The 26,122-nt window shown below is 37.8% G+C and overlaps 2 protein-coding genes across 4 annotated transcripts; one reads left to right on the forward strand and one right to left on the reverse strand.

Annotated features, from left to right (window-relative positions):
• Positions 1-1,344: 1,344 nt before the first annotated feature.
• On the forward strand, positions 1,345-11,799 carry LOC106159077 (glutathione S-transferase kappa 1). 2 transcript variants are annotated; one of them, XM_086996270.1, is made up of 9 exons: positions 1,345-1,472; positions 2,121-2,261; positions 4,457-4,538; positions 5,032-5,132; positions 5,408-5,536; positions 5,874-5,909; positions 6,081-6,197; positions 6,501-6,594; positions 11,292-11,799. In XM_086996270.1, exons 2-9 carry the CDS (start codon positions 2,187-2,189, stop codon positions 11,333-11,335), a joined length of 678 nt encoding a protein of 225 aa, XP_086852396.1. In that variant the 5' UTR covers positions 1,345-1,472; positions 2,121-2,186; the 3' UTR covers positions 11,336-11,799. The 2 variants fall into 2 exon arrangements, with proteins under 2 accessions (XP_086852396.1, XP_086852397.1); XM_086996271.1 differs by lacking the exon at positions 5,408-5,536.
• LOC106173620 (alkaline phosphatase-like) lies at positions 11,637-23,606 on the reverse strand. Of its 2 annotated transcripts, none has more exons than XM_086996268.1 (10): positions 23,358-23,606; positions 20,400-20,632; positions 19,604-19,778; positions 18,960-19,135; positions 17,743-17,844; positions 17,035-17,137; positions 16,632-16,766; positions 15,850-16,041; positions 15,311-15,421; positions 11,637-14,997 (listed from the first exon to the last, which is right to left on the reverse strand). In XM_086996268.1, exons 1-10 carry the CDS (start codon positions 23,416-23,418, stop codon positions 14,699-14,701), a joined length of 1,587 nt encoding a protein of 528 aa, XP_086852394.1. In that variant the 5' UTR covers positions 23,419-23,606; the 3' UTR covers positions 11,637-14,698. The 2 variants fall into 2 exon arrangements, with proteins under 2 accessions (XP_086852394.1, XP_086852395.1); XM_086996269.1 differs by lacking the exon at positions 23,358-23,606 and adding an exon at positions 22,099-22,279.
• Positions 23,607-26,122: the final 2,516 nt, after the last annotated feature.

The following is a 26,122-nucleotide window of genomic DNA, read 5'->3' on the forward strand; positions in this document are numbered from 1 at the left end:
ACTGAGGAATGTGTGCAACCACGCTAGGCTGTCACCCTGATGCCACCTGATAAACGAACCTAAAAACCATGCTTGTCAACCATACTTGTCCAACATCAGTCGAAACATAATATAAATAAATTAATTAAATTAAAAAAACGCTCAAAAGCATCGAAATATTTTTCAACAAATCTAATAAAATCGCCATATACACCCCATATAGACCATAATTTATGGAAGCTTATGAAACGTAATCTCGGGGAAAAAAGCGATTCAATCCAAATAGAGTAGGCCTACCCAATAGAAGCAGACCCTGGATCATGCATCCTCGAACACGTTACCGTGCATCTTTCTTTAATTTCCATGGCTTCACCGGCTTAACTAAAAAGAATGAGATTTCAGGCCCGTAACCAGCAATTTCTGAAAAAGTGGACCTTTCACCACGAAACCTTCGTATTTAGATCAATTTTTACCCAGGGCGGACCTTTTCCCGACCAAAAGGAAGGTTTGTTCGGACCCCCACACCCCTAGCTAAAGCCCTGGATTTTGATGAAATTTTCATGCAGGCTAGGTCACAAAAATGGACTAAATCAAAAGTGATTACAGTAGATTTTAGTGGTGTTCCGGTTAACCATCTGGTCGCAGGAATATTTCAAAGGATTCTTCACCATTGCGAGATAGGATCAGTTAGTTTTTTTTCTTAAAACTACACAATTGATGATGAGAATAGCTATATAAGCTATAAAATAGTTATTTGATGAATTGATCAATAAATAATAAAGAGAAATGAGGGCCTTAGCTGAGGTTAAGCTGCGCTCTATGAGCTGCGCTTTTCTAGTTTATTCTGAAAAGTAGCCTACAGGAAGACATGGCGCTGTCTAAACGTATTACAGGCAACTTTCATTGTCATTTAGAAAGAAATTATTTCATTTATAATAAACGTGAAATGCAAGAGCAGGGACAGGACAGATCGAATACTGATTTATGTGTGGAAGAAAATTACTTTTTTATCAAGGAGAAATCGGTTTTGCGGGAAAACTCTGATAGGATAGTCTACATGTAGGCCTACCTAAGCAACACGCCCGTGAAATCAGTTGTCGCAGGTGTCAAAATAATTGTAGCTGTGTCTTGTTCCATATTGGGCTACTTTTCTGTAGTACCAACCGATGCTAGATAAGCTCTTATTGTCATGTCTGGAAAGGTACGTGGGTATTTACTGCAGGTGGCTGTTCCATTTTAGGCCTAACTATTAAAATATTTCAGTTGACATTTCTGTTTAATGAGTATTTCTGATTTTGTTTCTTTGTCTTTCTTCATTTAGTTCCAGGCTAGTTAATTCGTGTGAATTAAGTTACAATGTGAACTTAAGTTACAATGATAGCGTTGATAATAAAGATAAGGATAGCGTAATTTGACCGACTTGAGATTGGTCTCATCTTGCCGATGTACACCTATCGGCTACTTTTAAGATCCAACTCTGCCTCCAGAACTGTGTAAGTAGAAATGAGATTGCTTGATAAGGCAATGTCAAAAGAATTGTCTATATTAAGCACAATTTTTGTTGTGATCGAGTAACTTGGATAATGTTTATATGAATGCTATTATCAAGACAGAAGGTGGTAGGCGGTAGTTGGCGGGGGGGGGGGGGGGGGGGGGGGGGGGGGGGCATATTTTGATAAGTGTTCACTTCTAGCTGTTAGTCCTGCATTTCCGATTATGCATGTGGTCCTAATATCTTCACCTCTCGACCTCATTCCCCACACCAGTACCTGCAAATTGCTGTTATAATTATAAATATCCCAATGTTTATAGCTATATTGTACCCTGTACGAACAGTGACACTCAGTGACACTGTAACACACGCCACAGTGTGTGTGTGTGTGTATGTGTGTGTTTGTGGAGTTCAGAGGGGGAGGTTGGTCCAGACACAGGGAAGTGCTCGTAACACACTCACACACACACATGCACAAACACACACAAAATTGTGTGTGTGTGGGGGGGGGGGGGGGGGGGAGACAGGTGCTGAGGTGATAGACTGGGCTTGTACAGTACCATGTGCACATGCTACCGGTAGATCTTACTTGCCACCTCCTTTTCAAACGTGAAGTAAAGCAACAGGGTTGCACTGCTGTTTTTTCCAGGGTGACCAAATCACAGATTTTGGTGCTAAGAGGATTGTGAGCTGACTGTCATAATTAGTACACATAATGGGCTCCCCAGTGAAGAAAACTGTAGAACTCTTCTATGATGTGATATCACCCTATTCTTGGCTGGCCTTTGAAGTAAGTATGCCTGTTGTTATTAAAGGTATCCTGTCTAGGAATTTCCCACCAAAGAGCAGATATATGAATCTATTTTTATGTACAGACACAGATGTGTCTGTACATATTGCCATCACCTGCGTCTGTCGTCGCCGATGCCGATGCCGATGCCGATGCCGATGCCGTCGCCGGCGCCGTGCACTTACCTTGTAAACACGATAACTGCAAGGCAGTTTTACTTTTTGGCTTTATATTTACAGAGCTGATGAATATTCATAAAACGCAGGTCAAGTTCGAAAATCAGCATGATCGGGCCATTATTGTAGAAGTTATGCTGTTTTTTCACTTTTCAGCATATATGCAACCTTGTAAACACATTTTAAGGAAAACCGTTAGGCCTGTTGTCATGAAACTCACAGGAGTAATCAATCTTACTAAAACGCAGGTTAAGTTCGAAAATCAGCATGATGGGCCACTATTTCAGTAGTTATGCGGTTTTTTCACTTTTCAGCATATATGCAACACTGTAAACACAATATAAGAAAAACAAAAAGCCCAATTGTCATTAAACTCACAGGAATGGTCAGTCTTACTAAAACGCAGGTTGAGTTTGAAAATCAGCATAATCGGGGCATTATTTTAGAAGTTATGCTGTTTTTTCACATTTCCTCAGATTTCCTCAGATTTAATTCTTAGGCATGTTAACAGTCTTATTATTTTACTAATAAGATACATAAAAGTGTTTGTTTGACATTTCCTGCATCTTTACAACATTGTTAGTTGATTATGTAAAAATGATGGTAAACTTGTTATCGTGTATTGTGTAATAAAGTGTCAAAAATGGAAATAAACTCATATCATTGCAGTTTGTCAGATTCAATCATTCACTATGTTCAGAATCTCAGAATGGAAGAAATTGGACATTTAACACTGTTCTATTGATATTTTTCACATCTCATCAATTTTCTTAGTTGATCGTATAAAAATGGCAGTAACCTATTAATTTTGTTTTATGTTAAAAAAAGTGTTAAAAATGGAAATAAACCCATTTCAGAACAGTGCAGTCTTGTTTACATTTTGGCATTGTTAAGGTGTGACTTTGAAGTTCTATCGGCCTAAAAACCTTTGTAAGTCACGTTTACTATTTGTCCATGATACTAATATTTTATTATTAAAAATTGATGATCATTATGCTGTTAAACATTATGTAATATTGCATCAAAATTTGAAAAAAACCTATTTTGGGCACTGCTCCCATGATGACCATTTAAGAAAAACCATGTCACATACTGTTCTCAAATAGTACAGTTAATATGTAGAGATGTGTCTATACATATTGCCATCACCTGCGTCTGTCGTCGCCGTCGTCGCCGTCACTGGCGCCGGTGCCATGCACTTTCATTGTAAACACGATAAGTGGAAGGCAGTTTTACTTTTTGGCTGTATATTTACAGAGCTGATGAATATTCATAAAATGCAGGCCAAGTTCAAAAATCAGCATGATCGGGCCATTAATGTAGAAGTTATGCTGTTTTTTCACTTTTCAGCATATATGCAACACTGTAAACACATTTCAAGGAAAACCGATGAGCTTTTTGTCATGAAACTCACAGGATTAATCGATCCTACTATAACGCAGGTCAACTTCGAAAATCGGCATGATCAGGGCACTATTTTAGTAGTTATGCTTTTTTTTCACTTTTCAGCATATATGCAACACTGTAAACACAATATAAGAAAAACAGATAGGCCAATTGTCATTAAACTCACAGGAGTGGTCATTCCTGCTAAAACGCAGGTTGAGTTCAAAAATCAGCATAATCGGGCCATTATTTTAAAGAAATGCAGTTTTTTCACATTTCCTCAGATTCAATTCTTAGGCATGTAAACAGTTTCATTATTGAACTAATAAGAAAAGTAAAAGTGTTTGTTTGGCATTTCCTGCAATTTTACAACATTATTAGTTGATTATGTAAAAATGATGGTAAACTTGTTATCGTGTATTGTGTAATAAAGTTTCAAAAATGGAAATAAACTCATATCATTGCAGTTTGTCAGATTCAATCATTAAAATTTTGCATCAGAATTGACAGTAGCCTATTTTGTGCATAGTTATTTCCTGTTTTTTGTCTGTACATTTGACAGCTTTGCTGCCTTGTTTTGTTTTTGTCTGAAATTTTTTTTATTTTAATTTTTGCAATTTTCTGCTCTTTCAGGTATTAACCAGGTACAAGACAAAATGGAATATGGACTTACATCTGAAACCTTTTTTTCTTGGTGGCATTATGCAAGGGGCAGGTAAGATATATCAGTTACACCCCGAGGGACACAGTCTAGGGACCACTTCCTTCTATGATCACATTCGGAACAAGTTGATCCGAGAACTAACAGATTCTTAGACTTAATATGACCTCTCCACTTAAAGCAATGCTGCTAACTCCCTGATGGTTTCCCCTCCTGCACATGCACCATCCCTGCAGGGGTCTAGCAATTAAAACTCAAGAGCCAAGATTTAATCCGTTCAATAGCGCATGTGGAGGCGGGGAGACTGTTAACTGTTAACAGAATCATTCTGTAGTTTATTTGGCCATGCAAAATCATGCCCCTCTGTCAAAATTGGAAAACATTTTAAAGAGAACTAGCATTGCCTGGTAATCATTATATGAATTATTTTTATACTTTTGTGTACAAAATCTCTTGGTAGGTTTATTGGATGCTGTCATTTATACATTCTTTATTTTCAGACTGTTTTGAGTACAGTTTTATACTAAAAATGACTATCATATTTCAGGTAATAGACCACCTGGTCTGGTGCCAAACAAGATGGCTTACATGGACAAAGACTTGAAGAGATTAGGAGAATATTTTAGGGTACCTTTAAAAGCTCCATCGGTAGGCAAGAAAATTTTCATTATATATTTGTTGCTCTGTTTGATTGGTGGGGTCTGGACATGTAAAGCTTAAACAATGCACTCAGTAAAAAATTAAACTAAAACCAATAAAAGAAATATCCTTTCTGTGCAGGGGTTTAGCCAAGACCAAGAGTGGGGTGGGGTCTTCTGATAATTTTAAAAATCTGTTCAGCTAAAAGATAGGCCATCCTCTGCTGGAAGTCTCACTGGTTTAAACTTTGTTTCTGTATGAAATAACCCCTGTTTGTTATACAGGATCCAGCAGATGTCATGTTCAATAAAGGATCACTGGCCGCCATGAGGTATGTCCTGTCTGTAGACTTGTTACAGAAGGAGAAGACAGAACCAATCAGCAGAGAGTTCTGGATGCGGGTCTGGAGCAGGGTAATTATTACCCTTTACCAGGGCGACAAATAGATTTATCTTTAGATACTCACGAATGTCTCTGGCTAATTCATGCCTCATTTCTCTATGGCAGAGAAAATGGTCATGGATTAGCTAGGGCCATATCTATGAATACCTAGTGAAAAATCAATATTTGTCCCTGGTAGAAGGTAGGAATTGTAGCTCTTAGACTAGCAAAATTTCTCTTGTGTATCTTTCAAAAAAAAAAAGCAAGTGCTATATTCAATATAATGAGTTTAATGAAGTCTATGACCCTTTACACAAAGGAAAGTGCTCACAGTGACAGGTTATTTTTATATGGATTGTTTTATTCCAGGATGAAGACATTACAAAGCCTGAGAGTTTTCTACAGGTATGACAAGGTTTTTCTAAGATAACTTGCCTTTTTTTTGAGTTCTTGAAAAAGCATTATGAAGTGAGTGTGTGTGGCGTCCCTGTGTGTATGTCCTTGCAAATATGTAATCGTTGATGGGTATTTTAAAATTCAAATGTATTTAAAAGATGATGTTGCATACAATTTTAGGCAGCTGCCAAAGCTCAACTTTCTGATGATGTTGCAAAAACTGCATTAGAAAAAATGACCACAGATGAAATTAAAAACAAGCTAAAGGCAAATACACAAGAAGCTCTCGACATGGGGGTAAGAATGTGAATCTCTCAATCTCTCTCTCTCTCTCTCTCTCTCTCGCTCTCTCACACACACACACATTTCAAACAATTTCTACCTAAAATATGTTTCTATCATTTCAGAAAAGTTATGAAACAAGCACACACACATTTCAGTGGAAGTAATACTCAAGTTAATTGCATTTCTACCTGCGCAGTATCCCCATATTATATCACTCCATATCTACATTTCTTTACCCATGTCTCATAATTTGATTTTTTTTTTTTTTTTTTTTTTTTTTTTTTTTTTTTTTTTTTTTTTTTTTTGTGAAACCAGACTTTTGGAGCTCCCACCATCATATTGCACAAAGATGGAGAGAAACATCTTTTCTTTGGAGGGGATAGGTTTGAATTAATGGCACACATAATGGGTAAGCATATCTTTCTTTTCCTGTTATTAACATTTATCTGTAAATACTTCTGGTATGCAATGTGAGGCTTTGCTTCCTTCCCCCCCCCCCTGGTCCCCACCCCCACCCCCAGCCCCAGCCCCACCCCCAGCCCATCCCTATCCTAATCCTCATCAATTGTGGGCATGTAATAGGCCAGTAAACGAGCATATTTTCCCCATTGAGGTTGGAAAAAATTGGTGACAAAGGTTTCTCAACTGATTCTGGTCCGTTGAAGGCCCAATATAACCCAAAAAATTTCCCCCATGAATCCCCCCATGGCAAAGTCCTGTTTTCGGCGAAAATCCAAAATGGCCGCCATTGAATGGGGTGGGTCACCTTGAAGTCCATATCTTGGGAACACAATGTCACAGAAACATGTTTAAAGTATAAACTCCTACTAAGTGAGGGATCCCCAATCTTTTGCAACTAGTCTCAAGGTCACAGGAGGTCAAGGTCATGACCTAATCCCAAGATCTATACATTTTGCGAGCAAAAAAATGACGTGATGTCCATATATTGGTAACCTAATGTCACAAAAACATATTTTAGTCTTAACTATTATTGAATAATGTACAGACAATCTTTTGCAAATTTATTCAGAGTCATTAGAGGTCAAGGTCATGACCCTCATTTCAAGGACACTGCATTTTTCGAGCAGAAAATTCCCATATTATCTAAACCTTTGTAATTGGATGTCACAGAAGCATGTTTAAATATCATTTCCTACTAAGTGAGGTTCTGCGAATAATTTTTAAATGCTTTCTAGGCCACCAGAGGTCAATGTCATGACCTTATTTTCAAGGTCATGTCATTTTTAGCTTGAACAAAATGCCATCATGTCTATATTTTGATAACCCTATGTCACAGAAACATGTTTAAAGTATCGATTCATACTAAGTTACATATTGCCGATCATTTGAAACTATTTCTAGGATCACCACCGGTCAGAGTCATACCCTTATAACAAGGTTGTCATAACATTTAAGAAAAATTGATTTTACACTAATCAAAAACAACACAGGTGATTGTTTAAAGAATATTTCATTACAGAAAAGGCATCGGCACTACTGCATAGTACTCATTTAAATCAATGACATTCGGTTTACAAGGCTTAAGGGTATACTGTACCCATTTCAAAATCACTAAATGTTATACAGTTATATGTTTAAATAAAGCTGTGTTTTACATTATACAGGAACTAAAAGTGAAAAAAAAACATTAAGTACCTGAACCTTGTGTGAATATTCCACTATATGTCAGAACTACATTGTTCAAAACTTCCTATTCTATTGTAGGGAGGAGTTGAGCAATGCTTTGTGTTTTTTTCCCAAGATAAATTTCATTTCTTCAAAAATCTTCAAATACATGTGGGAGACCTTTAAAGCTTAATAACATGATATAAACTTGTTTCATACTGGGCAAAGACAGCCTATTACACTATAACCATTGTAGCCTCACATAAGACATGTAAAAATTGGAATATTCAAAATCTTATTACAGCATTCTATAATACTGCAATGGGGGAATTAATTCATTTTGGGTACATAAATATTTAGATAAAATATTATGGAATTAGAAATGAGGATGTTTTATATTGGCCACAGGCTGGGGGGGAAATATAACCAGGTGGAATGGCACCTTTTTATGGTATTTACCTTCTTTTCCAGAAGACAGGTTGCTACACCATTTGAACATCCGTAACCGTTTCTCTCCAGCTTTTATACTAACAGTAGGTCTACATGTAGTTGTGGCATAAGCAGTGTTAGGTATGGGTCAAATAAAAGTGTCCCTTTCAGAGAAAAAATACATTTTCCTGGAGAAATTCAAGGAGCAATTTGACTGCATGATGGACAGTGGTTAAAGGGCAAATGTGTCCTCTGCAGATAAGTTGGACTATTTACTTCAGTGCAACTTGAGGATAAGGCAGTCTGCATTAATGCACAACATTCAATAAGCATTTATTACCACCTGATCAACTGATATTTGTTAGAAGGCTATTTCTACATGATGAGCTTCAAACTGAAGGATACAAAGTCCTTTACATACGTGTTAGATCCTCGCCCACAGCTACAACTGTTTGTAAGTCCCTTGTCCTTGGTGCTTTGACCATCAAATACAGGCCTGTAGCCAGTGGCATTCTGGGTAAAATTTTATCTAGGTACACAAATATTTCTAGGTCCACTTTTTCAGAAAAAGCCCCCCTCCCCCCTTTTGAGACTGCTACCTTGTCACAATGACTGTCGAATGAGATGCAGCAAAGTAAACGAAGGATGATGGTGAGAACCTGTAGCCAGTTTCCTATCCTAACAGACCTGATGAAAACTTCCAGTTTGCAATCATGTCTCAGTACTAGTTCTCCAATCTGACAGGAGCTGGCATGATTTGAAAACATATAACTACTTTTGACACAGATGAGCACACCAAAAAACAGCGGCTTTAAAGTTTGTTGACCAAAACATATTACACTTTCTAATAGAGAGTTCACTTGTTGTGAACAAGTTCTCCCCAGCAAGTGGCCTGCTGCTTATTTCAGAATTCCACTGCAGGACCAAGAATTGGGATATTTAGGAAAACAGATGCTGAAATGACACTCAAAGGGCACCATCTACAAGTGTGTCTTCACACAAGACAAGTTACTAATTTTCCACTCAGCACATTAAAATTACCCAATTAACCCAAGTATCGACTTGCGACAGCATGCTCAGTAGGCTTGGGAGAGGGTGTAGCTTTTAGACCTCGCCCATCCATGATGGAGCAGAGTCGGAGCTACCGTATAGGTATTGAATCAACCATTAAGAATTAACACATTTTAACATTGGCAATTCAGTAATGGCTAGCCTTTGGTTGTCATAAAAGCAACCAAATACAGATACTGATTAAATGGGCAAATAAATGTGCTTTATCCACTATCTCCTCTCTACAATGGCACACAGATACTCCGAAGTAGATCATACATACAAAGGTGGCTTTAGGTCAATCACTGGGCAGACATGAAGACAGCTTATGCCAATAGTACCTGTATTTAAATGAAGTATTTACATCAAACAACAATGGGCTCAGCTCGCTCTATAAAATGTAACATTTATCATTAAGAATGGAGATGCATATTTTGCTCTTAAACAATCTTATGTGTTGTACTTAGATCACCCTAGAATTAAATTTTCATTAAATTTCATGATGAACTTGCAATAAGGTCAAGCCTGTACCTCCTAGATTTTGGAAATAAATAGTTGCAAACGATAAACAGGACCCCATTTACAAGGCATTAATGGCACGCTTAACACGTTTCTGTAACATTTGGTAATTGAGAAATTATGGAATTTTGCTTGAAAATCTCACGACCTTGTAATTAGCGGCCATAACCTTTACCTCTGGTGACCTTTAAATTAGTTGCAATTGATTGTTGACTTCTCATTTAGTAGGAATAGATACATTAAAATGCATGTTTTAGTGACATACGGTTACCAAGTTATAGATAATATGATGTAATTAACTTGGAAAATACCATGCCCTTGAAATTTTCTCATAATCTTGGCCTCTGGTGACCTTGAAAATAGTTGCAAGTGTTTGGCAGTGTCCCACTTGGTTGATATTGTTTCTTATAACATGTTTCTATGACAACGGGGGAACTGGCATATAGACCTATGGGGTTTTTTGCTCCAAAAATGCTTTGACCTTGTAATAAGGTCATGACCTTGACCTCCATTGACCTTGAGACTAGTTGCAAAAGATTGGGGATCACTCATTTAGTAGGAGTTGATACTTAAAACATGTTTCTGTGACATTGGGAAACTGTCATATAGACATAACGGGTTTTTTTTCCTCCAAAAATGCTTTGTCCTTGTAATAAGGTCATGACCTTGACCTCCAGTGACCTTGACACTAGTTGCAAAAGATTGGGTATCACTCAATAAATAGGAGTTGATACTTAAAACCTGTTTCTGTGACATTGGGAAACTGTCATATAGACATTATAGTTTTTTTTTTCTCCAAAAATGCCTTGACCTTGTAATAAGGCCATGACCTTGACCTTCAGTGACCTTGAGACTACTTGCAAAAGATTGGGGATCCCTCACTTAGTAGGAGTTGATACTTAAAACATGTTTCTGTGACATTGGGTTCCCAAGTTATGGATTTCAAATCCACCCACCCCATTCAATAGCGGCCATTTTGGATTTTTGTGGAAAATGAGACTTTGCCATGGGGGGATTCATGGGGGAATTTTTTTGGGCTATATTGGGCCTTCAACGGACCAGAATCAGTTGAGAAACCTTTGTCACCAATTTTTTCCAACCTAAGTTGTTTATTGACTGGCCTATAACACAGTAAACACATAAAGGCTACAATTAGAAATTTAAAAGTGTTACATCAGTTTTCAAGTTTTGTCCTCCCATGCATGTTCGACCTTTAAATTAAAGGGCAAAATAGACTTTTTTCTTGGAATATCTGCCGATTTTTTCTTTACCCCTATCCCTATCCAATTGATTCCAAAAGCAAATTGTGGTTTATGAACCTGTTTTTGAGTTTTGAATTTATTAGTAGTCGTATGTATATCAAGATCACTTGGAAGATGCATGCACCAGAAATCTGTGATCTTTTTAATGTAAATTTTTAGATTTTAAATTGATGTAATTCATATTACAATTTTCAACTGCTGATTTTTTTTCTCATTTTAGGAGAAAAATGGGAAGGTCCTCTTCCAGAACTCAGTAAGATGTAAATTAATTGTGAGGATTTGAAAAACAAAGAAGCCAGGAGCAGTGCCCTACAAGGGCAAAAGTGATTTTACAGTATAAATGTTTTTGTTGACACTTTAAAGTATTGTATTTTTAATATTAACTGTCTCTGTAAGAAAATTCAGTATGCTGTATACTTAATCACGATACGTTCCCAATCACGATGTGTAATTTCATTGTAATATGCACAACACCATTTTACAGATGAAGATTTCTATTTTTATAATTTTATGATGAGTATATGTTCAAGTTCTGATAGCATAAAAATAATCACTTTTTAACACCTTTTCAGCGTATTTCTATCTTTTATTATTCATCAATAACAATACATGTAAAAATGAGTAAGAGATGCTGCACATGATAAAAAATAGACCCTGAAGTTCTTCAGTGGTTGTTTACAAAATACTGGACTGACATCAAGTGTTTATTAAATTGAATTTGCTTCTCATTCAAGTTTTCTTTATTGTATACAGCAAATTAACCAATCCTTGTTTTCTATACACCAACGTAAGATTGGAAGGAACAAGTCAAAAAGCGATCGCTAATCAAACGGCTGTTCATAGTCGACTAATATGCCTGCACAGCCAGACAAAACCCCCTATATATCTGTATGTACCCTGATCACTGCACTGTATCCGTATCTGTCCGCCAATGTTTTCGCCGTCCAACACCTCACTAGTCGCTATAACTAGTCGCAATAACTACCAAACTATGTTTTAGTTTCAATTTAAATTTACCGAGTGGCTCTGCTTGATTGAAAAAAAAAACTGGTTTCTTTTTACAGGCGTTATTGATTGTGTGCATGTGCGTTTTTCCTCGTATTATATACTTCCATGATTTTAAATAAGTTCAAATTCTGTTGCATTGGAATATTAAATCATTTTAACATCTCTATGAAAATCTTATCTTAACAAATAAATGCTCCTATGATTTTCTATTTATATTATATTAATCCTTTTTGTTATTCAAATATCAAATACTGAATATCTCTCTGGTTAAAATGAATATTCTGCAGTGTGGTTATGTAGATAGAAAAAAATGTAATCTATTGAAGTAAGGACTAAAAAGCTAAAACAGAGTTGCTTTGTTTATATACACTAAAACAGATAAATGTGGATTATCAAATAATATAAACGTGTAATGCTATCATCTTACTGATGAAATCACAGCGATTTGAGTGTAAACGAATCCTGTCTGACTTTCAGATTATGCACTTGTATAGAAAAAAAAAAGGAAACGGTAAAGTAACAAGGCAGCAAAGCTGTCAAATGTACAGACAAAAAGCAAGAAATAACAAAACAGGCTACTGTCAATTCTGATGCAAAAGTACATTATGCTTAACTGCAAATTCAACATCAAATTTTAATTATGCTCAACAGGTAATACCAATGTAAGTGAAATGTGTAACAAGCGTAAGGCTTCAGGCCCATGGGAGTTTAAGTTCACACTTTGAAAATGCCAGAATGAGAAAAATGAAAATTTCACATAAAACTGCTTAAATTCAATAATAAATGATAACCCATTTGAGCTGGCTTCCTTATTTGAACTGCATGCCAATCCTACAAATCATACTTGTAAGTTGAAAATAATAATAAGTAACACAGTTTTCTTTTCATAATGTTTGCAGTAGCAGTGCAAAAAGATTTTTGTCAATTTTGATGTAACATTACATAATAAATTACAGAATAATTATCACCAATTTTTGATTATTGACTAGCATGGACATGTAGAAAATTTGATTACCATTTGGCTTCATGTCCATGGGAGCAGCACCCAAAATTGTGTTTTCTTCTATTTAATGCAATATTACATAATGCTTAACAGAATAATGACCATCAGTTTTTAATAATAAAAGATCCGAATCATGGATTTTCAGAAATGTGACCAGCATGGGTCTTCAAGCCGGTGGAGATTCTTAAGTCACACCTTGAAAATGCCAATATGTGAAAAATTAAATTTTCACAAAAAACTGATTAACTGCCAAAAAAATTTACCAAATAGACTGCATTGCCCACTGAAGCTTTATTTAAGTCCCATGTTTCTTCCTGTAAGTTTGAGAACAGTAAGTGACATGGTTTTCCTTAAATGGTCATCATGGGAGCAGTGTCCAAAATAGGGGTGTCTTCAAATTTTGATGCAATATTACATAATGTTTAACAGGATAATTACCATCAATTTTTAATAATAAAATATTAGTATCATGGATATTCAGAAAATGTTCCTAGCAAAGGTCTTCAGGTCCAAGGAACTTCAAAGTCACACCTTGAAAATGCTAAAATGTAGACAAGACAGCACTGTCCTGAAATGTTTTTTTTTTCCATTTTTAACAATTTTTTAACATATAACAAAATTAACAATTTACTGCCATTTATATATGATCAACAAAGAAAATTGATGAGATGGGAAAAATATCAATAGAACAGTGTTTAATGTCCAATTTCCTCCATTCTGAGTTTCTGAACATAGTGAATGAATGAATCTGACAAACTGCAATGATATGAGTTTATTTCCATTTTTGAAACTCTATTATACAATACATGATAACAAGTTTACCATCATTTTTACATAATCAACTAACAATGTTGTAAAGATGCAGGAAATGTCAAACAAACACTTTTACTAGTCTTATTAGTTAAATAATGAGACTGTTAACATGCCTAAGAATTGAATCTGAGGAAATGTGAAAAAACAGCATAACTTATAAAATAATGGCCCGATTATGCTGATTTTCGAACTTGACCTGCGTTTTAGTAAGATTGATTACTCCTGTGAGTTTCATGACAACAGGTCTATCGGTTTTCCTTGAAATGTGTTAACAGTGTTGCACATATGCTGAAAAGTGAAAAAACAGCATAACTACTAAAATAGTGGCCCGATCATGCCGATTTTCGAACTTGATCTGCATTTTAGTAAGATTGATAACTCCTGTGAGTTTCATGACAACAGGCCTATCGGTTTTCCTTGAAATGTGTTAACAGTGTTGCATATATGCTAAAAAGTGAAAAAACAGGATAAATTCTACAATAATGGCCCGATCATGCTGATTTTCGAACTTGACCTGCATTTTATGAATATTAGTCAGCTCTGTAAATATAAAGCCAAAAAGTAAAACTGTCTTCCACTTATGGTGTTAACGCTGAAAGTGCACGGCGACGGCGACGGCGACATGATCGGCGACGGCGACGGCGACGGCGACGACAGACGCAGGTGATGGCAATATGTACAGACACATCTGTGTCTGTACATAAAAAGAAAATGGTCCTCAAAAAAGTAGAATGCTTCAATTCTGCTATAATTCTTTGAAAAACTATAACTGTGTCAGGAAATGATGCCTAAAGATGTATCCGCTAAAGAATGACTGCTACCATCACAGCGACTGCCATTTTCGTCACAACCAATGCCTTTGTCACAGAAAACTCTAAAGAAGATCCACCGGAAGTGGTAGGGGTTGGTGGCGCCATCTTGCAGTGGTCTTTGTTGGGCCCCACGCACGCCGCGTACGCCATGACGTGTGCGATGTAACTCTGCTCGTATACAAAATCGAAGAGGTGAGACATGGGGCCTTGCGCGTAAACCGGAACCTCCTCTCCTCCGTGAGTTTCTGAGGCTGTCAAAACTGCGCTTTGGTACACGTAATTCCATGATGCTGAAAAATGTTCAATTTCTGTCATCAGTTTGTTTCTTTTACTTTCTCTCTTTATAATTTTGGATAATAAAATTATCGAATAACGAATCAAATCAAAGTAAAAATGGTCAATTGCAAAATATACTTGTTTGTATTACGTGCTTGATAGATAGAATCTAAGATAGATTTAATAAATAAATACAAACCTCTTATGAGATCATTCACTACATTTTGTACACCACCCCATCACCTTCCATATACAAGATTAACCCTACATTTTAACCGTTAATATTGGGTGATTAATAATTATTCTTACGTTAACCCCTGTACTTACATGTATTGACGGTGGTCGGGTCCTCACGTGGTGCCGTGTACCCAGGGCCGTTCCCGTACGATAGCACCGTGTAGGGAACGCCGTTCTTGTCGCTCTCTGCATCATTAACACCTGGAAATGTTGGTGACATTGCTTTCACTGACAGATTATATGGAGACTGTATACAACTTTTTTTGAAAGGAAAAAAACACAGAAAAAGAAAGAAAGAAAGAAACAATCCTGAAGATCTCAATTGTTTAAGTACTTAGTCTGTTCTATTCGAAACTTTTTGTCGTTCGGTTGCTAAACTCTATGGCACAGGTATTGTATTGTTAAAGATTTGATATGCAACGCCCCCCCCCCACCACCAAAAAAAAAAAAAATTAAATAAATAAAAAGAATGATGATAGAGAGTAGAAAAATGGCCTGAAGCTGAGCGGTAAATGTTGCGCAGAAATTGACCCCCGCGGATGATTCTACCAATTAACCTTATTGGATACGACACGAAAAGAACAATGCCCTTTCATCAAGTCGCGCATTTCTGACAATATGTAAATTACCCAAAATCGGGATACCCCGTCCGGCATATCCACCGATGTTGAAGACGTGGGAATGGTCTGCAGTGACCACAGTCAACGTGTCATTTGCGCTCGTGAGTTCCGCCGCCTTTTTTACCGCCGCCTCCATGGCGATGGTGTCTGTGACCGCATGGCGAGCTAACGACGCATGGTGGCCGTGGTCTATTCTTCCACCTAGACGAGAATTTAAAAAGTTCAACTGAAGAAGGCCTGCTGAGGTCAAAATGTTGTGACTGCCGTTCCGAAACATAAGATCCAGTATGGGAGTATATTTCATTTCAATGTCAAAGTAAAATAAATAGCATAGCCTACAGTGCAATGTGGTATCTATACAACATTTTTTATATACTCATTTTAAGCAAAACTCCGCCTTAAATTACACACAATGGACAATAGAAGTGTCACCCCTACTGAGCCAATACTTTGGGGGAGATAAATGACTGTGGAATGATATGCTCCTGGTATCATTTTATTAACATCAAATTCCAAAAAATAAAAAAATGTAGACCAGGCATTATAACTACTCAAGATCTGCCTACTTTGATTATTGATTACTTAATTATTATTTGATTACTCTGATTCATTGGGTGACACTTCTATTGTCCATTGTGTGTACGCAACGAAGGGACTATTATGATCCCACGTCGAATGTTGAGTATAAAAAAGATGTATCCATTCCAAAACGCACTAAAATGTATTAAGAGTCCGCAGGGGTACTCCACAGAATTCAAAATTTAATTGTAAATATAAGCCTTGTTTCTCACCCTCGACAAGGAGAACAAATCCCTTGGCATTTTTCTTCAGTATTTTGATGGCTTTTTCGGTCATTTCTGCCAAGGACGGCTCCATGTCATGGTTCCTTTCACCTTCATACTGCATGTGACTCGGCTCAAATAGGCCTAGAAAGGGGGAAAGAAAAGTAGATTTTCAACATTACAATCGTGTGTGACGTGTGTTGGAATACCGCATGGTGGTCGACTGTGAGGTTAAATTTACTTTCACTCTGTACTGAAATTTAAGAGTGGTGCAAGGGCAGTGCGTGCCTGCATGAGAGAGAGAGAGAGAGAGAGAGAGAGAGAGAGAAATGAAGGGAGGAAGAGAGAGAGAAAGAGAGAGAGAGAAATAAAGAGAGAGAGAGAAAGAGAGAGAAAGAGAGAGATGAGATACCTATTAAGAAGTCGACATCTGCGGGCTCTACGCTGTTGAACCCAGTGCTGTTCCAGACATATTCGGCTCTCATATTCATGTCAGCCTTAGCTTGGAGCCATTGCTGAAGAAAACACACGTATATTTTATCAACGTTGTGCATTTATTGTAAAAGGGTTACTTTGAAAGTGGCCACCAGCTGTCCCTACTGTACTTTTTAGTATTTCGCCGGCAAGAACGGGGGCGAAGGGGGTGTCCTCCGAAATGAATGTTATATAGACACACCTGAGTAACGTGACAGAGAGTCCCCCATGATAGAGTCCGCTTCCCATGCATTTGTACAGATAAGCCTGGCCCTAGATTTTGACCCACTTAGGTCAGGCTAACCCTAACCATTATAACTAAATGGAGGGCGGACTTTCTTTTACACTGACCCCCAGTTTCGTTTCAGCGGTCCGAAGGGAACGGATGTCCACCTAGTAAGTGGTTATATAGGCACACCGGAACCTTTCACCTGTGAGACTAGATTGCTCTTGTTTTTTCATTTACGACAGCAAGCAATGTTAATGGGTTCCAGAATTTAGTATAGCGCCCTTCTACCGCGATTTCACGTTTTACAACTGCTCTTCATTTTTACAATTCTCGACTTATTCTGTTTAATCAAATAGATAGATATCTGCCTCTTTGGTTTAATAATATAAAAGGGAACAAATTTTTCACAATACTCACATTGATCAGATTTCTGTCCGTTCTCTTTCCTTTCACATTTGGGTATTCTGGATCGCTTTCATTTCTGTGATAAAACTGCCGTCTTCCTCCTCCTAAAATAACCTGAAACAAAGTTCACTTCAAACGTATAACAGAGACCTTCGTATCTCTTCCGTTCATCTTTCGTAATTGAAATTGAAATCTGGAATAATATCTGTCAATTCTCCACGAGAAAATACACTATTGGACAAAGGCCCGATTCACAGATTCTGTCCGCACATACAATAATACATGCATATGCATTACTATGTACAATAGCAGCTAATAAATTTATATAAACAATGAGATGCCTAATAAGATTGTATGTAAGCATACTGTACTCAGTTTACGTACATACATACATACTATAAAGGAAGATTATATTTTGAAAATGATGAAAAAATTGTTAGGTTGGTAAATAAATACAATTGCAAGAGGATGAAACATCAAAGAACCACCAAACGCCACATTTTATTCTCTAAGCTCAAATGATTTTGTTAAAATGTAGCAATTTTAACGCATCCCTGTCGGTAGTACGTAGGTTTCATATTGCATCTCTTTAGCAATTGTAGGGAATCATTTTAGTGAAGGTAGACGGGAGTCTCTCTCCATTATGCAGGCGTGGTATTGCATCACAAATGAGCTTAGTCCTAAACATAATTTTGTTGACAAGATCAACATGATTTGTTTGTTCTTTTGGACGTCGGTCAAGTATAATATGAGGCTGGGTTGTTTGCATTTAGACCAAGTTTTGCCGATGCACAGTGGTTATTAATGGCGGTCACTGCGTCTGTGTTCTAGTAACTTCTACTGGGAGTTAAGAGAACGGTAAAAGTTCAATTAACGAATTTAAGGAAAAACTTAATTTACACTCATATCCCGTCATTGGGAATTTTGGGTGAAGACGGTTTTTTGTTTGTTTGTTTGTTTGTTTGTTTTTGTTTATTTAAAAAAATTATCAATTTTTCTTTTGATTGAATTAACTATATTGTCTCTCTCTTTACTTAATTCCAGTTTATTGGGTTTAATTTATTTATATCCTTTCTCAGAGCTGGTTGCGGTGTCCATATTTAGGATAGGGCTATATAATCCTCCGTTATTGCATTCAGATACGATAACCATGCCAAGTTGTGAGTGCTGTGTAACACTTTTCAAAACATCATAAAACCTTCCTTGTTTAAACTGAGCCTCCAACTTACCTTGATAAAACTTCCATCTCCTTCGATCATTTGTTTTGCTATGTCGGTGCACGTGCCGCGCGCGTCAGCAGGAAGATCTGCGTCTGCTTCCCAGTATCTGCTAGCAGAATGGGCGAACCCCGAAGCGGGGGTGGCGTGCGTTATGCGAGTCGTGGTGATGATACCGGTGGACTTGCCTGTAAAAATATTCTATTTATTTTTTTTAACAAACATATGCACTTTTTAATAAATAAGTGTTTAATAAGTGTTTCATAAGCAAAAAAAAAACTAAAATTTACTAAAATTAAGAAAAGTCAGGAGCACAAGCGAAGTCGGCTGTCAGTATAAATCTGCCACTAGAAGCACATGTTCCAGACATAAACCTAAGGGCGCATTCCCAATGACAATATCGTTCTACTTAGTTCGATCCCAATCAACAGGTACTCCAGCTGAATGCTATCAGATTAATAGATTAACAGGCTTCCTATTGTTACCAACGCACTCGTATAACGACCGGCTTTTCTGAATTGCACTCAAAGGCAAGAGGAGGGATGTTTAAACAGATTAAAATCTGTTAAGCTGATTGCATTCAACGAGAGTCCCCGCAGAGTTGGATGAATCTACGTAGAACGATAGTTTCATTGAGAATGATCAATAAACATCACCTTCAGCGTTTGCCCATTTCAGTATGGAATCTACCGAGGCGCCCTCTTCTGAGGTGCAGTTACCAAACGAGGTGCGGTCGTCCACACCAATCAGCCCAAATTTGGTCTTGACGCCACACAAGATGGCCGTGGCTGTTCCTGCAGAATCGCTGACCATCCGGTCCGTGTTATACGTCTAGAAATAACGATTCCATGTTATGTATGCATGCAACAGCTGTTTAACATTTATAGTTTTTGACTCTACATGTAGGGCCTACTAATACATTTTCATAGTTGGAGTTGATTACCCCATGATGACTTTCAATTTGTTTGAGAACAATTACGTTTGAGTACATACAAGAAAAAGAGAAAATTTATTTGTGGGAACCCTTTCATCCGACGTCACGTGAGAAAGGAAAACGAGCGAGAATCCGCGTGAGGTGGGGCTACTCTATGCGCCGGGAAGGTCGTCTTGGGAAGAAATACCCGAAAAACATAGTGATTTCCTACAAGAGACTGAGATTTGACAGAGCTTAAGATGAAATAACCATAAAAACTTAAACTGACTGCCCTTCGCGAGAGTCCTGCAGAGTTGGATCGGTCTATGGGAATGGGGCCTTAGGAACCATTCAGAATAGGAGACTAATTAGTCCGAGGGTCAAATTTGGCGACCCATTACAAAGCTTGCCGTCTAATCCGCTGATAGACACTGAAGAAATATCCATCGATATCTTTTCAAGTGGGTTGGCCATATTTGACCTTCGGACTACATGTAGTCAGTCCCGTATTCTGAATGAGGCCTATGTCACCTACATACCTTAGACAACCCGACATACGGGAAATTCTCGAAAAACAGACTCCCCTCTTCCCCTGTTTTGCCTTGTAACTGTCCCTTGTGGATCCGAGCTGCTGTCACTGTTGACACTCCCAGCCCGTCTCCTATAAATATGATGACGTTCTTGGCGACGTTAGTGTTCGGTTTGGTGTTCAGTTTCTCTCTGAGTTTTCTCTGGCCGAGATCCATCCAGTAGTCCTTGAGTTGCTGAGGCCCTGTGTATGACATGAAAGTAGTGAGATTAAGAGAAATAGATATGTAGAATGTATTTTAATTTGTAGAATGTGTAAATAAGGTAGGGGCCTATTTTTAAAAGATGCTTAAAACATGCAGTTATCGCACATAAGCTAGGTGTTTATGGCGACATTTGTGTTTGGTTTGATTTTCCAATTACACTTCACCGTCTTCTCGACCAGCTTCACAAAACAATTAAACGTTATTTATCAGTTCATCTGATTGCACTCAGCGAGAGTCCCCGCGAAGTTGGATCGATCTACGTAGAACGATAATGTCATTGGGAATGAGCCCTAGGTTCAAACCATCCCCCGGGGCAAAGAGTTTGTGTTGGAAAAATGATTATTTCTTTTCACAGCGGCGTGTATATCTGTCTTAGTTATGCAAGGTAGGGCATCATCCATACTTCTTGACATACTTGAATGAGAGCCGGGAAAAGGGTGATTTATGAAAAGTATACGGTTAAACCAGTGTATGACTATATGTTAGACTCCATTCCCATTAAGACACAATCTATTTTAATCTTTGAATCTGTAATTCTCGTGCCCCAGGACCCATTTTCATAGACACAATCGGTCTACGTAGATCGACCCAACTCTGCCGGGACTCTTACTGAGTGCACTTAGCTCAATAAAGTAAAGCTAGTAATCATAGGAGTACGTTAGAAACAAGAGGAAGCGTATCATTCAGTTTAGCCGGATGCACTCAGCGAGAGTCCCCACAGAGTTGGATCGATCTAGGTAGACCGATTGTGTCTATGAGGATGGGTCCTGGGGCACAAGAATTACAGATTCAAAGATAGGAATAGCGCTGTCATGTATTATCATAATAATACCTCAACGTCATGTCTCTGTATATAAGTTTATGTAATAAATGATCATATGCCTGCTCGTGTATGAATAATGCCCGTTGGGACGAATGGTGTCTATGGGAATGGGGTCTTAGTGAACCTAAGGATTGCGAGTTCATGTTTTTTTGCATATCATGCGTGAAAAGAAAGTTTCATATTACACGCCGTTATACAAAGTATGCGTATACTAATACCACTCCTCGGCCTTACCTGAATACCAGTATAAGATGCGTATAAATAAAAAGAGTAATTTATGCAATTTTTACTTGATGACGACTGTAAAGTAACTCGTTTATTTGGAGGGGATGGTCACACACTTTGTCTTGGTTAAACTTTTGGATAGATAACTACGTTTTGAATATTTGAATAAATGAAATCCGATAAGTTTTGTCTGATAAAAAAAAAGGCATGGCGAATGCCAAAGTCCGAAGATAGATCTGCCTAAGTTATTACAACCCAAACTAGTCTGACTTCGATATGCTCTTAACCATTGAACTTAACGTATCTCAACTTGTCGTGATTACAATGGCGAGGGGGGATAACAGGGTGATTAGAATGGCCCCTGTTATGAGCTAGTCGTATTTGACAGCTGCTCACATGAGTCTCTCTAAGTTAGATCGCCCCTTCTACATTGGACACTGGCTTCTAATGATAGCATGTTTTCTCTTGTTTTCGTAACGTTGCGTGAGTAAGCCCATTTCAAACTTGGGTGCAGTTTGCCCTCCCAGCGTCGGCTGATGATAAGTTAAATGTGCCATCTAGATAAACATAGGGAATACGGAACTAATTTGTTCAAGTGTGCTTTCCTAAAACACAAGTCAAGCTGATTGCAATAATCCCAAAATCCTGGTTACGAGGTCGATTGAATGCAGCTTGCATCGTGATTGAAATACAAGTCGGCGAGCTACAAACACTGTATATTTACTTATGACTTACACTATTTACTCGAAAATTGTAAATATAACTCCCGTACCACATAATTCATTGATAAACGGAAGTACCACTCGGAGCTTCAGGGTTTGCTTAAACTCCAATCCCTCAACAGCTGCATAACCATGCCAACTGGTGGCTTGATAAGGACAGCGTATGCTGTAGGCAAAACTAAGGGGGGGGGGCGAAGCAGGGTCTGAGAGGGGGTTCCAAAGAACCTCGATCCTTTTGGTCTGAAAAGGCCAACATTGGACACAGAAGCCAAAGATTGCCATTAAATGAATGAATGTCTTTGGAAAATTCTGGGACTTATCGAACTAAGTGAGTGTGTTGGTTCACAGGATAAACCATTAAATCTTAACCTCTTATTCCACAATCTGTATTTCTGTTTATAACTGGTGGTAAATGTTGGCTGTACCTGTACCCTCTACCAGAGCCGCAGATTAACCATCAGCCCCGAATTATGTGGGATTTTCCTCAGCAGAAAAACTTGTCACGAAGCAGCCAGTGACATTTATATATGTGAATATGTAGTGAAAAACCATTGTGACCCTAGGCCTGGTAAAGTATATAGGCAACCTGAGAGGGCAAAGGCCCGAAGAAATCTTTGTACTTTTCATATGTGCCTAGAAGCCATTAACCGTAGAATGTTGGGATTATTCCATTATAATTTGTCCAAACATTTGTTCAGAAATACTCGCCACTGGAGACGGTTCCTAAGGCCAAACTGATTTTCCAAAATGTCCTCAGTAAAAGTAAAATGCCAAGTCCAAGGTATGGTTTAAATGTTGCTTAACAGCTTTATAGGGCAACCCGGTTTTATTTTTGGGACGAAACACCCAAGCAACCTTAGCAGTGCACGACCTATCCCTTAAAACGCACGTTCATAACAGAGTTTACACTTTGAAAGTCGGGTTTATACTTACGTTGTAAATCCACCGTAACAAAGACACATGCCAGTACAAGAACCCAGAACGCCTGCCTCATTTTAATAGCTAATAGTTTGCCCGAGGAGTAGAGCCAGTTTCCTTGTCAGTCAGTGCCTGGTGGTGCTGGAATGCTGAAACGGTGATTGTTTTCCTGACCCGGCTGAAATGGGGATTGCTTTCCTGACCCGGATACCTTACTCGCTAGCACGAGTGCTGTGTTGCTTTTATGTAGGTAAAAGAGGGCGCGTTGTTTGCATTGGGTGTACTGGCTTGTGGGGCCAGGGGTCGTTTTGAAAACGTATGCAGGACCGTAGGCTTCGTGTGTCGGATGTGCAAGTGTGTGTGCGTGTGCGCGCGCGCGCGTGTGTATAGGGAGGGAGAAGGGGGAGCAACTGTCCCTTCTGCACCCCCGCCCCATCTCAGGTATGTATTTTTTATATTTAGTATGCAAAACAATATTCATTGCATGTAAGGTATATAGTCTATGTTGTGTGCGTGCTTTATGTGCTAATACAGTGCTGCTGTTTTATCAAGTACAACCAATCGTGTTATTCTTAAAGAAGACATATATACAAGTGTATACAGGTATATACTAGATCTTTTCAATTGGCAATTTTTTTTAATTTTACAGATACTGTATAACATATTCCCGTTGAGTTGCAGCAATAACAATATTATACTACAAAAAAAAAAAAAGGTTTCTATATAGTTCTATTCTATTCTCTACAATACAATCACCATAAATGTTATATAGAAATAATTTTTTGTTATAATAAAATTGTGTCTGAAAATTTGATCGTTTTTGCCATTGAAAAGTTCATGTCATTACCGTATTGTGCACAGCTCTCAATCTACAAATACATGGCTTTAATTTGTGATACAGATAGAACCATTGGCCCGATGATTGACGGGTCCTAGTTTAAATGTTTTAGAAAAAACTCACATTCATAAAAATAAAAAAAAACATTTCACCTAAGAATTCTAACCCTTTCTTTTTAAATGTGTTACATGTATAATAAGAAAAGATTCCAAGTGTGCGTCTTCGGTCGAATGATGAGTTAATTAGGTTGTTACCCTTCATCTTGGCTGCCAGCACTATTATTTATTTGTTGAGTCCCAGTTTTTATGCTTTACCCTGCGAGTGATTTTAATACCGGCAGGTGTTTACACTTATTGACGTCATACCTGTTGATTTTTCATCCCCTGATTGACATGTGACAGTCGAAACAGATAAATGAACAACACTTCAGTTGTTAACTTTATCATTATTGTTCATCTTGACATTTCAGTCGAAGATTTAATTACATTACTGTTGTATAATAAACACGTGTTTGTCATATCTTTGATTCTGAAAACAATGAGATAAGTTTGTTGCTGGAAAGCGTGTATCTTCCCATTTATTTTGATTCTTTGCCCGATAATGTTTAAAAATCATGTCTTCTTGTGACAAGAAGGAGGAGGAAATCGAAATGGAATATGTAACCCCGGTTGGTTACTTAATTCCGAGCGAGTAGCAAACTTGAAAACACCGAAGACATCAATGGTATCTCATGAAGATCTTTATTTGTTGACGGGCTACAATCTGGCACGCAGGCAGGGACAGTCACGACGATCTCCCGGGGTCTCTCTCTCACTAACTGAGAAGCCCTCATTTTATAGGGAATCGTTCTAAGTCCTGCGTGTCCAATCACTATCACTAAATGTGTGTAATTTATAGGAATAATAAAGGAACTAAAGGTAACATACGTGATTAATAGGAAGTATCAGAAAACTAAATACAGGGACTATATTACATTTCATAGTAGCCCTGAACACGGATATGTTCTCCGGGTAGGAAGGTTACATAACGCTCGGACCTGGGAATGGCCTCAACTGAAATTTCCCCAGGTGTAGTGACTGTTTTTGGTGGAAAAGATCAAAAGAGCGAAATGACTATAATGAGGCCAAAGTATTTCTACAATTTTAGAGTCGGCACCGGGTTTCCATTTTCTGTCATCTGAAAGGGGTGTATCTTCAATTACTTAAATAAATTACTCTACCGAGATTTTTGTTTCTAATTTTGGTTTCTCTTCCGTGATTGAAAATGTGATTTAAAGGCAGAGACAAATTGTATAACACTACCGTGTTATAAATATAAAGACGAGGATATTAATATTGCGAAACAAACGATACAGAGAGAAAAACTGTGGTCACCTGGTTAATCTTCAGAAAACAAGACAGAACAGAGATAAAAAGAAGAAAAACAAAAATAATATGGGGTAAAATATTTGTCTAACAGCCCAAACCCCTGGGTAAAAGAAGTAAAGAGCACAATAAGAGACGCCTCTCTCTCTCTCTCTCTAAAAAAAGAAGAAAAAAAACTGAAAGCAGTGAGGTTTCAGGTGGAAATAAACTGATTAAAAAGGGAAAAACATGAGTTGTTTTGGGGCAACCAATCTACTCGTAATTTGGCATTTCAATTAGTAACTATCTATAAGTAAAAATTAAGGTGTCATTCGTGTCGTCAGGGGTTGCATTCGATCCCCTTCTATATATCGCCTTTACCATGTGTATCTCCCATCGCCAATTTCAATTTCTCGTGTTTTTTTTTTTTTTTTTTTTTTTTTTCGCATTCAAATGCAATAGGAGAATATAGTGGATAACATGATTAACAGCGACTAAAACTTCATTAGATTAGGTAATGGTGTGTATCCACGCAGATTTAAACAGGCGTGACCATACCCGACCTGGTCTAACCTGATCTAACCTGACCTGGTGAAAAA

This window comes from Lingula anatina, chromosome 9, assembly GCF_051362555.1.
Source record: "Lingula anatina isolate TDL-2025a chromosome 9, LinAna3.0, whole genome shotgun sequence".
In the NCBI taxonomy this organism is placed as follows: domain Eukaryota; kingdom Metazoa; phylum Brachiopoda; class Lingulata; order Lingulida; family Lingulidae; genus Lingula; species Lingula anatina.

Coding starts and splice junctions, on each gene's coding strand:
- LOC106159077 (XM_086996270.1), top strand. CDS start 2,187: ATGGGCTCCCCAGTGAAGAAAACTGTAGAACTCTTCTATGATGTGATA. Junction 5,910..6,080: donor AGCCTGAGAGTTTTCTACAG/GTATGACAAGGT, acceptor ATACAATTTTAG/GCAGCTGCCAAAGCTCAACT. Junction 6,198..6,500: donor AAGAAGCTCTCGACATGGGG/GTAAGAATGTGA, acceptor TTGTGAAACCAG/ACTTTTGGAGCTCCCACCAT.
- LOC106173620 (XM_086996268.1), bottom strand. CDS start 23,418: ATGAGGCAGGCGTTCTGGGTTCTTGTACTGGCATGTGTCTTTGTTACG. Junction 16,767..17,034: donor AGATGTCGACTTCTTAATAG/GTATCTCATCTC, acceptor CCCCCTTTCTAG/GCCTATTTGAGCCGAGTCAC. Junction 16,042..16,631: donor ATTTGTTCTCCTTGTCGAGG/GTGAGAAACAAG, acceptor ATTCTCGTCTAG/GTGGAAGAATAGACCACGGC.